Source organism: Gobio gobio (genome assembly GCF_949357685.1).
Source record: "Gobio gobio genome assembly, chromosome: 15".
Lineage (NCBI taxonomy): Eukaryota > Metazoa > Chordata > Actinopteri > Cypriniformes > Gobionidae > Gobio > Gobio gobio.
In genome coordinates, this window is record NC_137108.1 from 8,481,794 (window position 1) to 8,495,792 (window position 13,999).

At 37.9% G+C, this 13,999-nt stretch overlaps 1 protein-coding gene across 11 annotated transcripts in view; it reads left to right on the forward strand.

Annotated features, from left to right (window-relative positions):
* The window catches only part of plecb (plectin b), a 204,700-nt gene that overhangs the window by 144,765 nt on the left and 45,936 nt on the right, over positions 1-13,999 (forward strand). For 7 of the 11 annotated variants that reach the window (XM_079837956.1, XM_079837951.1, XM_079837954.1 and 4 more), the window contains 6 exons: positions 1,807-1,896; positions 4,398-4,475; positions 4,925-5,017; positions 7,594-7,760; positions 10,392-10,507; positions 12,143-12,249. In XM_079837956.1, the coding sequence (XP_079694082.1) occupies positions 1,807-1,896; positions 4,398-4,475; positions 4,925-5,017; positions 7,594-7,760; positions 10,392-10,507; positions 12,143-12,249 (651 nt within the window). Of the gene's footprint in view, positions 1-1,806; positions 1,897-2,987; positions 3,024-4,397; positions 4,476-4,924; positions 5,018-7,593; positions 7,761-10,391; positions 10,508-12,142; positions 12,250-13,999 lie in introns of all 11 variants that reach the window. The other 4 variants (XM_079837950.1, XM_079837953.1, XM_079837947.1 and 1 more) reach the window with 1 other exon arrangement.

Consider the following 13,999-nt stretch of genomic DNA (forward strand, 5'->3'; position numbering starts at 1 on the left):
CAGCCAAAGAAAAATGTTCTGTATGTTTTTATTATTCAAGCAGAGATCTGACCCAATGAGGTTTTATACAGCATATGTATGTGTGACTTGCTTGATTTAAAAACAAACTAAGAAAAAAATAAGACAAATTTAATTTACACCATCACTCAATAAATCATTTGTCCCAGATATTTTTGACGCGAGGCAGGTGGGCTGCACTTCTGCCTGGAGCGATGCATTGCCCCGTCCTGTACTTGCTGAGCAAAGCATGATTGCCTTTTGAATTCAGTGTTGTTTTTATCCTCTTAACAAGAGACATACATGCTTGTATTTAGAAGTTGCTGCCCAGTTTAAAGGGATAGTTCACCCAAAACTGAAAACCAAACAGTTGCTGGTCCCCATTGTATTTTTACCCCATACTATGGAAGTCAGTGGAACCCATCAACTGGTTACCCAGACAGTATTCTTCAAAATATCTTATTTTGTGTTCAACAGAAGAAAGAAACTCATACAGGTCTGGAACAACGTGAGGATGAGTAAATTATGACAGATTTTTTTTCTTTTTGGGTGAACTATCCCTTTAAGTCAAGTCACCTTTATTTCTATAGCGCTTTTCAAGTGATGATAGGAAATACATTTTGTTTTAGATGAAAAGCTAAAGTAAGTTTTTGATTGATTAATTTCTGTTGTAAAAACTGATTTAAAAAATATTGCACAAAATGAAAACAATAATGTAAATATAATTATTATAAGTGTTAAAAGCACATTTAAAATAATAAAAAGCATGATTTAATCTCTTAAATGTCTTATTGTGTGTTTTGGTCATAATTTAGACTTTTTAAAATCTAATTTCAACTTTTTATCTCTTAATTATGACTTTTGATCATACTTTAGATTTTTAGGTCTTTAAATAAAAAATGTAGAATTTTTATCTGAGAATTTTTAAAGTCCTAATTTCAACTGTTCATCTCACAATGACTTAGCATGTCATATTTTTGACTTTTTATCTCACTATCATGACTTTTAAAATCCTATTTTTGACTTTTTATTTAATAATGAGAACATTTAAAATCATATTTTCAAAATTGTATCTCTTAATTATGACTTTATGATAATTGAAATGAGCTGATCAGTAATATAGTTAAATATTTAGTGTCCCCAACTGAGCAAGCCAAGCCAAAGGCGACAGTGGCAAGGAACGCAAACTCCATCAGGTGACAGAATGGAGAAAAAAAAACCTTGGTAGAATCCAGGCTCAGTCGGGGTGCCAGTTCTCCTCCTCCTCCTCTTTAAGTGAGCTTTGGAGTTTTAGATGAGCACCCAAAAATGAAAATTAGTTTCAAAATGTCTTCTGAATTAACTCATTTTTTATACCACCAAGCTCCAAAAAAAGACAAAAAAGTACCAGATAAATTTTGTAAGTGAATTGGAATATATGTGACTGAGTTATATTTTTTGGAGATGGGCATCATCATCCACTTTCCTTAAATGCAAAAAAGAAGAAGTAAAAAAAGAAGAAGCTCACACATTGTGCCAAACATCTATTTTAGAGTTTCGTGTAAGGGAAAAAAATATCCTTGAGGAAGGATAAATTATGATAATTTTGTCAACAAAATGACCAAAAAAGGGGAAATTCTAGGTGCGTATTTGTTTCAGCTTCATGCAGGTAATCAGAACTGTTATTGCATGAGCAATGAAATCTTTAGAATTATTATTTTTTTTTTTAAACTAATGATGCATTTTAAGTTGGTAAGTTCTTACTGCAGGGATGATTTGATTTTTAATGCCATACTCATAAAACGACCTTTGCTTTTTCTCCATCCCCAGACTCAGCGTCATGTGAATGACCTGTACGAAGATCTCCGAGATGGACATAACCTGATCTCCCTTCTGGAGGTCCTCTCTGGAGAAACGCTGGTGAGTGTTACAGATTGTCTTGCACTGATTTCTATGGCCCTGTCCCAAATGACACCCTAAACACTCGCGTTCTTCCTATGAGTCCGCACTTTCGTGACGTAACTCTGTTTTGACTGTTGGGAAGAAGTACGCTGCGGAGCTCGCTTCAATGCGGGCTCAGTGAAAGTGTACATCGAGGGAGCATATCGACTGCAAAAGAGGTGCTTGCTTCACGTTTCTGACACCTAAAATGACAAATGGGACACCCTACGGTCTTGGAACTTAACGAACATGTGCACGCAGCAGCCATTGTAAGTCCACAAGACTGTAAGTGCATAAGAAGTGTGCCATTTGGGCTCAGTAAAAGTGCACATCGAGGTAGCCTATCTGCCGCAAAGGGAACCTGAAAATGACAAATGGGACAAATCTGGTCCTGGAGGGTCACTGCCCTGCAGAGTTTAGTTTCTGTCCTAATTAAATACACTTAAACAAGCTAGTCAAGGTCTTCAGAGTTTCTAGAAAATTGATTGAAAAAGATTGGTGAGTTCAATCATGGTTTGAGCTAAACTCTGCAGGACAGTGGCGCTCCAGGGCTGGATTTGTGTAACCCCGCCCAACGGTCACATGAAGTGTGCCATTTGGGACGGGGCCTATTTTGTAGTTCGCTTCTGCTAATGCAGCACGGCTAAACAAGAGAAGACCCATCACGTCTCCCATTCAGATTCCAACCTCTCCACCTTCAAACATCTAACCTTGCCCTCAGCCTTCAAACAAATCCTGATCCAGACCTCCAGGTCAACGAAGACCTGGACACCCCACCATATTTATGGGTGATGCCCTGAGATACGTCTTCCAATTCTAAAGATGTTATGTTGAATCACACCCAAAAACACTGGGTTCAGATTCAAGCTCTTGACATCATCCCATCATACTGCTTAATTTCTTGGCTATAGCTAAGACATTAACTTCACTCTCTGGCTTTTCTTTTTTCTGTGTGGCACCTATCTCTGCCTATCATTCAATCTTGCTTTGATACTGACCCACCATCTCTTTGCTGACCTTTGCCCTTTGACTCCTGTCTGCTCTCTTTGCACTTCTCTTGCTGGGTCAAGACGAGGGAGAGGGACGTTGTGCGGAGCGTACGGTTGGTGAGTGATGTAGATGCTTCATTGGCATGGGTCACTCACTGTGGCTAGCTTTCGCATGATGTCACTTCCGCCAGTCTTGTTGTAGTCATGTTTTCATTCGCTTCCTAGAGTTATACGCCATGTTTGTCAACGCTAGGTATCTCAACTGATTAAAATAAAGAGCTAAACGTTAAAAGGCTTCATTAAGAATTGTAAATGGAAAGATTTGAAAGATCTGTTTGGGGGAAAAAAAACAAGCATGTTTTAATCTGGGGGACTTTTATTTTGGAATTTCACTGGTAGGAATAACATTATAGTAGCCGTTTTTCAATTCCGCTTGCGCATGATTGAGGCTGTTTCTCTTTATGACATCATCTCTCTGAACCTTGTCATAGTTTGGGTGTGTGACCAATATGGCAGATGATATCTAAGTAACAAACCCTGAATATTAGCAAAATGCTGAACAAAACTATTGCGCAAGACATACTTACAGTCTGGACTACATTTAAAAGCTTGTTTTAAGGCGTTCAGGTCAGAAAAAAGTTGTTTGCATAAAAGGGTGTGTCAGATGGTAAAGGTGTTTTGGGTTGTTTTCAATAATGCAAATATTTTTAGCATTCATCCACAATAATTAACCACAATACATCCCTGAGGCCACACGGCCATCACTTCGGTCTTATACTGTAGTCTTGAAGACCCCATGAAATGACGTGCAGTTTTATAAGTTATCTGTGTTGATGTATTTCCTACTGAAACAGGAAGTTGGGGCAGGGCATATCAAAGTTGGTATTGTTTATGTAGAGGACGTGCTCATTCTAATAAGGAGCTTAATGGACAAGAATTTGTATCAAGATGAAGATGGTAGATTTTAAATACAGATTTAGCTTTATTTACACTTGCATGTAAATGCCATCAGTGCTAGCAGACATTGCCTAAAAGATTTGATTTCATGGGGTCTTTGTCTTTTCTTTGTGTTCATATACATGTAGTAATATTTTATTCTGATGGTCCACTTTAAACATACTACTAACTATAAGTAACTTTGCCACTACATGTCAACTACCAGTCATTAGAGTATTAGTAGCTAATACTGCTAACGCTTTATTTTGATGCTCCCCCAACAGTCATATTAGTCATAAGTAACTTTGCAAGTACTGTACATGTCAAATCATTCTACTTACCCGAAGCCTAACCTAATCTACTAATACTCTATTGAGAGTTAGTTGACAAAAAGTTACTTACAGTTAGTAGAATGTCTAAAGTGGACCATCGAAGTAAAGTGCTTCATTAAAGGGTTTTCCACATTTTTCATTCTTCCTTCATTGCGATGAAGGACACGCCTCAGTCTCAATCTTTGTGTTTTGTGTCTCAACCGGCCTCTGTCTGTCTCCACAGCCTCGTGAGAGAGGACGCATGCGATTCCATAAACTGCAGAACGTCCAGATAGCACTGGATTTCCTCAGACGCCGCCAGGTACGAGACCAACTCAGCTTTCAAACGAAATTAAAAGGATGGCTTATTCCAAAATGAAACGTTTGTCCTCATTTACTCAACCTCTTTTGTTTCCAAACCTGTATTTTCTTTTTTTCGTGGATTACCAAAGGAGATGTTTAGCAGAATGTCCAAGCTGCTCCCTTCCATAAAGTAAAGGTTAATTGGGACCACAGCAGAACTGACCATCAAAGCATTACAAAAAAAACGTGTGCATCATCAGTCGTGGTAATGATTCACTTTCGTATTGTGGAAAAGAGTAGCTTGGACATTCTGCTATAAATGACTCCTTGAGTGTGACTCATACAAGGTTTGGATCAACATGTTAAGTACTTTTTTGTTTATCTTGCTTACATGGTGTTTTGTTGGACAGTCTCTCAAATTAAACTTGAACTCAAATGTGAATTGATGTTCTTCTCTGGAAACCACAGGTCAAGCTGGTGAATATCAGGAATGATGATATTGCCGACGGAAACCCAAAGCTGACATTGGGTCTCATATGGACCATCATCCTTCACTTCCAGGTCTCCTATTCTGTCAGTGTTAAGTTCCCATACCATTTACCTCCTCCTCCTCCTGGGCTCAAAATCAGTCTGGCCAATCACTTAAATCTGGGTCAATCATTGGTTTACTTGGGTCCGTCTTGGGTCATATTCATTTTACACCTTCCAATCAAACATCAATCATTTTCGCTTCAAACCAGTATCTGCCTCAAGCAATAAAATGTGTTTTATAACCTGAAGAATATCCAATATGAACCAGCCACAATAGTCTTAGTAGGCAAAAATGAAGATTCTGTAAATGAAGATCTGTTCAGTGTCTTGGGCGCCATGAGGAATTGAAAGTCTCTGATCTAATCTAATTTCATAATCTAATATCCAGGCAATTTTTTAGACCTAATTATGTGAATCTGTTGTTCAACGTGTTTAATTACAACCACACCCTGATTTATTCCACCTCAAACAATTAAAAAAAAAAACATAAAGACTCAGTCATGTTACAGCTGCGGGAGTCTGACACAAATTCAGACGATTATGCTGATTTCCTTGGACAGATTAAATAAATTGGCAGGACTTGTCATTCATCCAGAAGAGGCAGAGTGTTGGGGTGGATTATGGACTTCTGCCCACTTTCCCAGGAAATAAAAGAGCTTTCTCTTTGTGGAGGTAGCCTGACCAAGAAGAGAGTCTCATGACCAGGGTTTTAGATGGTGCCAACCTCCCATGTGCTTGTAATCAATCCTGATTGACATTAAATGCTATTTAATGATTGTTTAATGTTGTCTATACAGTCATTTTATTAGGGGGGACCAGATTCTTTAAAATACAAATTTAGATATCATGCAGATAACATCAAACAAATGTCAACACATGTATGTTTCTATATATATTTTGACAAGTTTTTAAATGAATTGTTGGGGCACGTGAAACTCATGAACCTGAGACTGTCTTGGTAAAGTAGGACATCTGGTCAGCATAATTTGTTAAAATACTGGCCTTAAAAGGGTTTGTGAGTAAGGCCACATTTACATTACATGGTTTAAATGACACGATTCAATTTTTTTCCTCCCATGTGGCACAGATCAGATATGGCCCATGAACGTATAAGCAGGAAAAAAGCACATTGATTCCGATATCCTTAGATCGGTTTCAGGCCTCATTCATATGTTGAAATAAATCGGATATGAATCGGATACGTGCATTTGCGTCTTCCATGTAAGTGGGCAGATCAGATAGTCATTGAAAAAGCGACTGGTGACTGACGTCAACTCCAACCATCATCGCATGACACTTTCCCAGGCTGCATCAAGGGCTTTAATTTTTCTCCGCCTTAAAGAATTAGTTCACTTCAAAATGTAAATTTCCGGATAATTTACTCACCCCCATCTCATCCAAGATGTTCAAGGTTTTTTTTCTTCAGTCGAATAGAAATTACGTTTTTTGAGGATTTTTGTCCATGTACTTCAATGGCAACCAACGGTTGAAGGTCCAAATCAAGGCTGTTTCAAAGGGCTCTGCACGCTCCCAGCTGAGGAATAGGGTCTTATCTAGTGAAACGATCAGTCATTTTCAAGAAACAATGAAAATGTATATACTTTTTAACCACGAATGCATGACTTTAGTGTTGTGATTATTCACGGCATATTCCCTGAAGCCCTTCAAAGCCCTTTGAAGCTGCATTGATTTGAACCATCAACTGTTGGTTGCCATTGAAGACCATTGTGTGGAGAAAAATCCTGGAATGTTTTCTTCAAAAAAACGAAATTTCTTTTCGACTGAAGAAAGAAAGACATGAACATCTTGGATGACCTTGTATTATTATTATCTGCATCCATTGCAAATCACGCCATTTTTACTTCCTTTTTGTGGCCTAAGCTGTTCCGGGTCAGTACGTCTACCTTAGGATTATTCGCCAAGTGTGTAGTGTAAATGCAGATATCAGATATAGGTCACTTTTTAAAAGATGTAAGCTGGTCGTCAAAAAAGTTGGATATAGTCAACAAATCGGAATTGGGCATCAAAACAATTTTTAACTATTTTAAACCATCAAAACTATTTTTAATGGCTTGTTGTATTACACATGAACTGACTTGCACTACTGTCTGGAAGTCTGACTTTTATTTCATCGAATTGATCCTATCAAATGGTTTGTTTTGGAACTGATTCATTGAAAACAGATTTACAGAATCATCACTTTCAAGTCAAGCATTTTGACTTTTTGCAGACAAAGGCATAATGCTGGTTTTATTAACTATATATAGTCCGTAAATGTATGCTTTGAAGTTTTTCTATTTGAGAGCCTCATTGTTTTGTGGCAGATACTGTTGTTTAGCTACTTCAAACTGTGAGTTCACAAGGTAATTGGATTTTCCTTTAATGAATTGCGTTGCATTGAGTGTGACGACGGGTCTCAGAAGGGTCTTAGGAGGTCAATGGTATTTTGTGGGGATGAATTTGCATTGTAATGCATGACTAAGTGTTTCATACCTGTGCGAGAAATCAGCCACTTTAATTATTTATTGATCATTTTACGATAAACATATTGCTACTGCTGCTGCATGTCACTAAATCCATGAAACTCATTTTTTCTGGGCTGGTAGATTTCAGATATCCAGGTGAACGGTCAGTCAGATGATATGTCAGCGAAGGAAAAGCTGCTCCTCTGGTCTCAGCGCATGGTGGATGGTTACCACGGTATCCGCTGCGATAACTTCACCACTAGCTGGAGGGATGGAAAACTCTTCAACGCTGTTATACACAAACATGAGTAAGTGGCTCTTTACCAAAGCTCAAGATTAAGATGGAATGTGATAAGTTTAAAATTCGATTAAAAATAAAATAACACTCAAAATGACAGCCTCATTTTGGATGTTGGAATATAGAAATGTGTTAATCAGGTTCTTACCTGACTCAACATTGAGCTTCGCTCTTGATCAAACTTGTACTTGATGCCAAGGAGTGAAATCTTCTGATCTGAAACACATATTTTCATCAAGATAATCGCCCTGAGCATAAACATGTCAAATCTGCGTTGTGCACACGAATGACAGTTTATACTGGCATATTCTTCTAAACATACTTATCTTCTTCTGATGAACACAAAAGAAGATATTATGCAGAATTTCTGAGCTGCTCTTTTCCATTACACAAAGGTTTATAATCAGGGTCACATGAGAGCCAGAGAATTTCAAGAGATGCTCGAAGCTGTTATGATCAGATTTATGGACATGTAAATGAGATTTGAGAACGACGGAAGAAATGACATAATTTAAGTCTGCTCATTTGACATCAGAAGACTTGGAATATAGTGCACTAATTGTATGGAGTACTTTGTGGAGCTTGGCAGGCCATGGTCTGATTGTATGGAAAAGAGAAGCATGGACATTCTTAAAAATGTCTCTTTTTGTAGTCCACGTGGTTTGGAACGATATGAACATCAACGATACAAATAAATATTAAAGTGTTTTGCAAAAAGGAAACAAAGCCACACAGATCCCGGCCAAGTGAAAGCAGTTGTTCTATAATGAGGGTGTGTCCCGTACACAGACGCCAGGACAAAAGAGAGCAGGGTGAAACTGAATAAGAAAGTAGTATTAAAAGAAGTGTACAATGAAGGCAGGGAAAGCTGATAAATGCCGTGAGGTGTGGTGCCTGTTGGAGCGGAGGCAGGCCTCCCCGCAGGGCACCTTTCCCGAAACATGGACGTGTACCTGCAAAGCTTGGGTACGCCCCGCTGACCCTCACATGAACAGCGAGGATTTGATGCTTTTGTCAGCCAGGAACACCCATTGGACTTGTAGGATCTGCCTCCTTTCAGAAACGGGGAAGAGACTTTTGCAGGCAGCACCTGCATTACAAAAAACAACGACCAAACTCGGTTTCTTTTTTGGAGCTCTTTGGGAACAAATGGATTGGAGAAAAAGAAGAATAACTAATACCAGAAGGGTCATTATTGATATTTGAGAATTCCAGAAATATTTAGCTGGAATTGCATTTCAAAGAGTTCAGGACACCATGATGCTGAACATGAAGAAGCGTCTGTCCTTTAAGAAGCGTCGGACCGGCTCCAGCAGCACCGTGGCATCTGTGAGCGACACGGAGGACCGCGTGATCATGCTGTGTGAGGATATCCCCTCCGAAAGCTCCCTGGACTCTGGCCGGGACTCTCAGAGTCCAGGTGCTCGCTCCAGCGGGGACTCTCAGACGGGATATGGGCCGGACTGGAGCTCAGAGAGGGACCTGAGGCAGTTCAGTGGAGGCTTCGGGATGGGCGATGTGACCGTGGCAGACTCTCATTACCACGCTGAGGAATCCTATGCCATGCCCTACAGCATACATGTCACAGAGATGGCTGGGTGCTTGCTTCATTTCTAACTCTCTATAGATTCATGGTGGAGAAACTGAAGGTTTTAATGTTTTAAGAATCTTTTGGTGTTAGTGTATATAGATCTGTTCTCGCTGTGTTGTTTCGAGCCACTCCCATCTCTGGGTATTCGTGGTATGTCAGTTATAGCTCCATCCCTCAGGAGACAGATGTTATTTTGGATTTATGGAGCAGGTGGTCACTGTACCTGTGCTCTGAAACTAGTATTTAGCTTAATTTTATCCTGCAATGTTCAAATGCACTGACAACAAAAATTTTATCATTCTGATTGCATTATATATATATAGTATTTGATGTATACATTTTAGGTAACATGCATTATTAATCTTAATTCATGTTAATTTCAACTTTTAATAATGCAATATTTAAATAAAATGTATCTGTTCATATTATTTAATGGACCTGAGCTAACATGAAATAACAATGAACCGTTAATAAATGTTAACAAAGATAAATACTGCAACAAATATATTGCTCATTGTAAGTTAATGTTAGTTAATACATGAACTTACAGTAACTAATCGGACAGTGTCTTGAGTTTTGTCTTGAGTTTTCTTCCTGGAACGAACACGGCACAATATTCCTCATTTAAATAATTCCCGCCCATGGCATATGCAAAATAAAGGGGCGGGGCCTGGTTGAGTTAGCAGTGTGTTGAATGGTAAGGGGTAATGGTAAGGGGCGGGACATTTCCGAAACAAGCTCAAAACGGTTGACCAATCACAACACACTGGTCCAGCCAATCAATCAGAGCACACTGTGCTTTTCAGAAGGAGGGGCTTACTAGAGACGGGAACTAAACAGAGCGTTACGGACAGACTGGGTTAAGAGGTGCTGCAACAGTGTCAAATATGTGAAAAATTATGTGTTTTTGAACACTCAAACATGAAAAACGATTCTAGCAGACCCCAAAAACAAAATCAAGTGCATAATAGGTCCTCTAAACTTTTTTGCTGCATTTTTTACACACTGACTTACTGATCCACATGGGTTTGTTCCTCTTAATTTCACCAGGCCCAGGCTTATCGACATGTCGAAAGTGTACCACCAATCCAACCTGGAGAACCTGGAACAGGCATTTTCAGTGGCAGAGCAAAAACTTGGGGTCACACGACTGCTTGACCCAGAAGGTAATGTTAAATCAAGTGGTATATAAACTGCTATTGAAGAAAGTTATTAGATATTAAGACCCAGTCTTGAAGCTAAATCCTGATTAAATGTATTAGTTCAATGATAGGATATTATAGTTGTTATTATAGTTGCGCCTTTTTAAATTAGTTTTAATTTTAATAAAACTTTTCTTTTTTCAAATTTCCTATACATTTCAGTTTAGTTTTAGTTAGTTAGTTTATTTTTTATTTTGTGAACACATTTCTATTTAGTTTTTATATATTTTGTTTCAGTTTTAGTTTAAGTAATTAGCAGACCTTTCATTTAATTTCATTTAAAAAGTTTAATGTTTGCACAGTTTACAGTTAACTCTTGTGTAACCTCTTAATAATGAAAATAGATCATTGTTTGAGATTTAAAAATAACCAAACAAATGCAACTTTAAAGTATAAAAGAAAAAAAAATGATTAATTCATACTCATTCATTTTAAAGATTCTTGTTAAACATGCCTAGCTTACTTTTGTTTTCCAGATGTACTATGTATCAGTGTGAACACTGGTAAATCTAGAAACAGTTCAAATCATTTCAAGTCAGTTCAAGCCAGTGTGATTAAATAATGAAGTCTAAATGCAGCGTGTGTGTGTGTGTGTGTGTGTGGTCCTGGTATTCCCGACATGGTAGAGAAATGTGTCTACATGAATAGTAATATTAATAATGTTTTGTAAAAACAAAGACAATAACAGCACTTTTCAGCCTGTCACCATCATGCAAACATTAAATCTCAAACATACAGTAGTAGTTCTTTGCAGGTTTTTGCTTTGTGCTGCTTTTCAATAGTTTTTCTACGTAAAAATGTGCTTGACGGACGTGTTTGGCTGTTGCACCCGTGTCTCGCGCATGAAACACCAGTCATAAAAACATAGCGCTCAAGTTTATAGCTCATTCCATGGCTCGCAATAACGATTGAATATCCGCTTAGGACTTAATCGCCCGGCCCTACTGCTTCAGCTCACATGCATGAAGCGCCATCTACAGGTATTTCCCTAAACAGCCACAGGTCAGATTTGCCGCCACAGGATGAGAGCTTATTAACAAACACAATTCATTATTTTTACTAATTATAATTTTATTCCAGTTAGTTTTTCAGTGTTGTTAGTTTAGTTTTAGTTTTTCCATTTATTTTTTATTATTAAAAAATAAATTAAATATTAAATATTATATTAAAAATTATTAATCATTTATTATTAATCTGAATTATTTCAGATTAGTGTCAAAAGTTTGTGAACCCTTTGATTTTACATGGATTTGTGTATAAACTGGTCACCTCAAAATTGATTCACAATTCAAATTTGTATGTAATATTGCTTTGTTTATTATAAATTATTTATTGGTGCACATCATCATTTAAAAAAAATCATGTGTCCTTGTAATCTCCCTCACAAATTGACGATGACGCGTGCACCGACATAAGATTGAAACGAAAACAATCAAACAACCCAATCAATTCCTGATGGACAAAATCAAGTCCCGGTCACAATAGAGAAATACTACGGTCTGCTTAAACAAATGACACACAAACAATCACACATTTTCATGACGCACAAACCGAATGAAACAATGAATCCTTATTGATATACAATTCTTTTCATTGCAGATGTGGATGTGCCTCATCCTGATGAGAAGTCCATAATCACCTATGTGTCCTCCCTTTACGACGCTATGCCACGAGTTCCAGACGTTCAGGACGGCGGCAAAGCCAAAGTGAGTTTTCCCCTCATCATTTGAAAATGACGTAATGGCCGCTTAACAAACCAGTTCCAGACTTAGGCAGTCAGCACATAGTCCAGTTAATATGCAGTCGAACCAGATCTAATAAAACTAATGAAGCGTTTTTATGAATGAGGTTTCTTGAGGCTTCCTGCTCTTGCCCATTCCCACGTTACTGCTAAATAGCATCAGTGTCCAGTCTCTCTGACAATGACGAGATGTTCCAGATCTCATTATTTTCTTTCTTTCGTGCAATACAAAAGGAGAAGTTTAGTAAAATGTTCATGCTGTTCTTTTGGGACTAAAGATGCGCTCACATTTACGTTGCTTATCAAAGTTTTATGGGCAAAATGTGGTCATTTTGGTAGGAGTGAAGGCCTTCTGGTGTTTCCCAATGCAGATTTTGCTTGTTAGTCACACAAATTCGTCACCTTAACAAACAGAAATCTGCTTGGTTTAAAAGTGACGTCATGCATCGCTACATTATTGACAATAGACAATGGACCTTTTTGCCCTCAAAATTTCATTAATGTGACTGCACTGTTGAGCTCCAAAAACTGTTCATTTGTCTATAGCCTTGTGAAACCATACACTCTTAAAATAATGGTTTCAAAAGGGGGTTTTCACAGCGAGGCCATAGAAGAACCACATTTGTTCCCCTGAAAAATTTTCAGTGATCAGTTGAAAAGAACCAATTTTCTTAGTGTGAAGAACTTTTAAAAACCCTTTTCCACTATAAAGAACCTTTTGTGCAATGGAAAGGTTCCAATGATGTTAACCCTCGGGTCTTTAGTGACCCGGGATGTCATTATTGACCCTCCTCATTCATTTTTTAAAGATAGACATCAACTTTCTTAGTATTTATTAATCAATTCATAATAAACAATATAACAAGAAAAAAAAATTAAAAATCAGTTTTTGTAAAAATTGTATAGGGTCGCACAACAATAATTGAATCTTTAATATCTAATAAGTGCAATTCACCTTTATTCCACATGTCTGATTCACAATGATGAAGTGAGGTTTCAGCAGCAAAACTTGAAATGGCTCAGAGATTTACTGAAGAGCGAGTGCTGAACACAATCAAATATTAGTGTCCCGATGGTGGATCTGGTGAAGAAGCTGTCAGCCATCAAAATATTGATTTTGAGAATATGTTTGAGATGGCGACTATGAGCCAGATGCTGAATGTACTGGGAAATGAGCTCTTACAAGTGCAGTGATGATGGTATAAAACATCTGCTCAAACTGAACCATTCCAAGCTCCAAAAGATAACAAAATAAGCTTTATTTTAATCTTCTGTAAATGTTACTCTAATATCAGGAGAGTTTTATGTTATTGCGACAGGTAGAGATACATTTGTGCTAGATATAGATCCAGGTTGCTCAAGACCCAAATATGCAATGATTGGCAAAACATTCATGCATTTAAAGATTTAGTTCACCCAAAAATGAAAATTAGCCCATGATTTACTCACCCTCAAGCCATCCTAGGTGTATATGACATTCTTCTTTCAGACAAACACAATCAGAGTTATATTAAAAAATGTCCTGGCTCTTCCAAGCTTTATAATGGCAGTGAACTGTTGCTTCGTTTTTACCCTTCATTTTTTAGTCCCTTCAAAATGCTTACGCTACGTCTGACGAGCGTAACTGGTGTGCAATGTCGTCAGACGTGGCGTAAGCATTTTGAACTGCGAGAGGCAATACGCTTTTTCCATAAGTTAAATACAGAAGTCAGTCC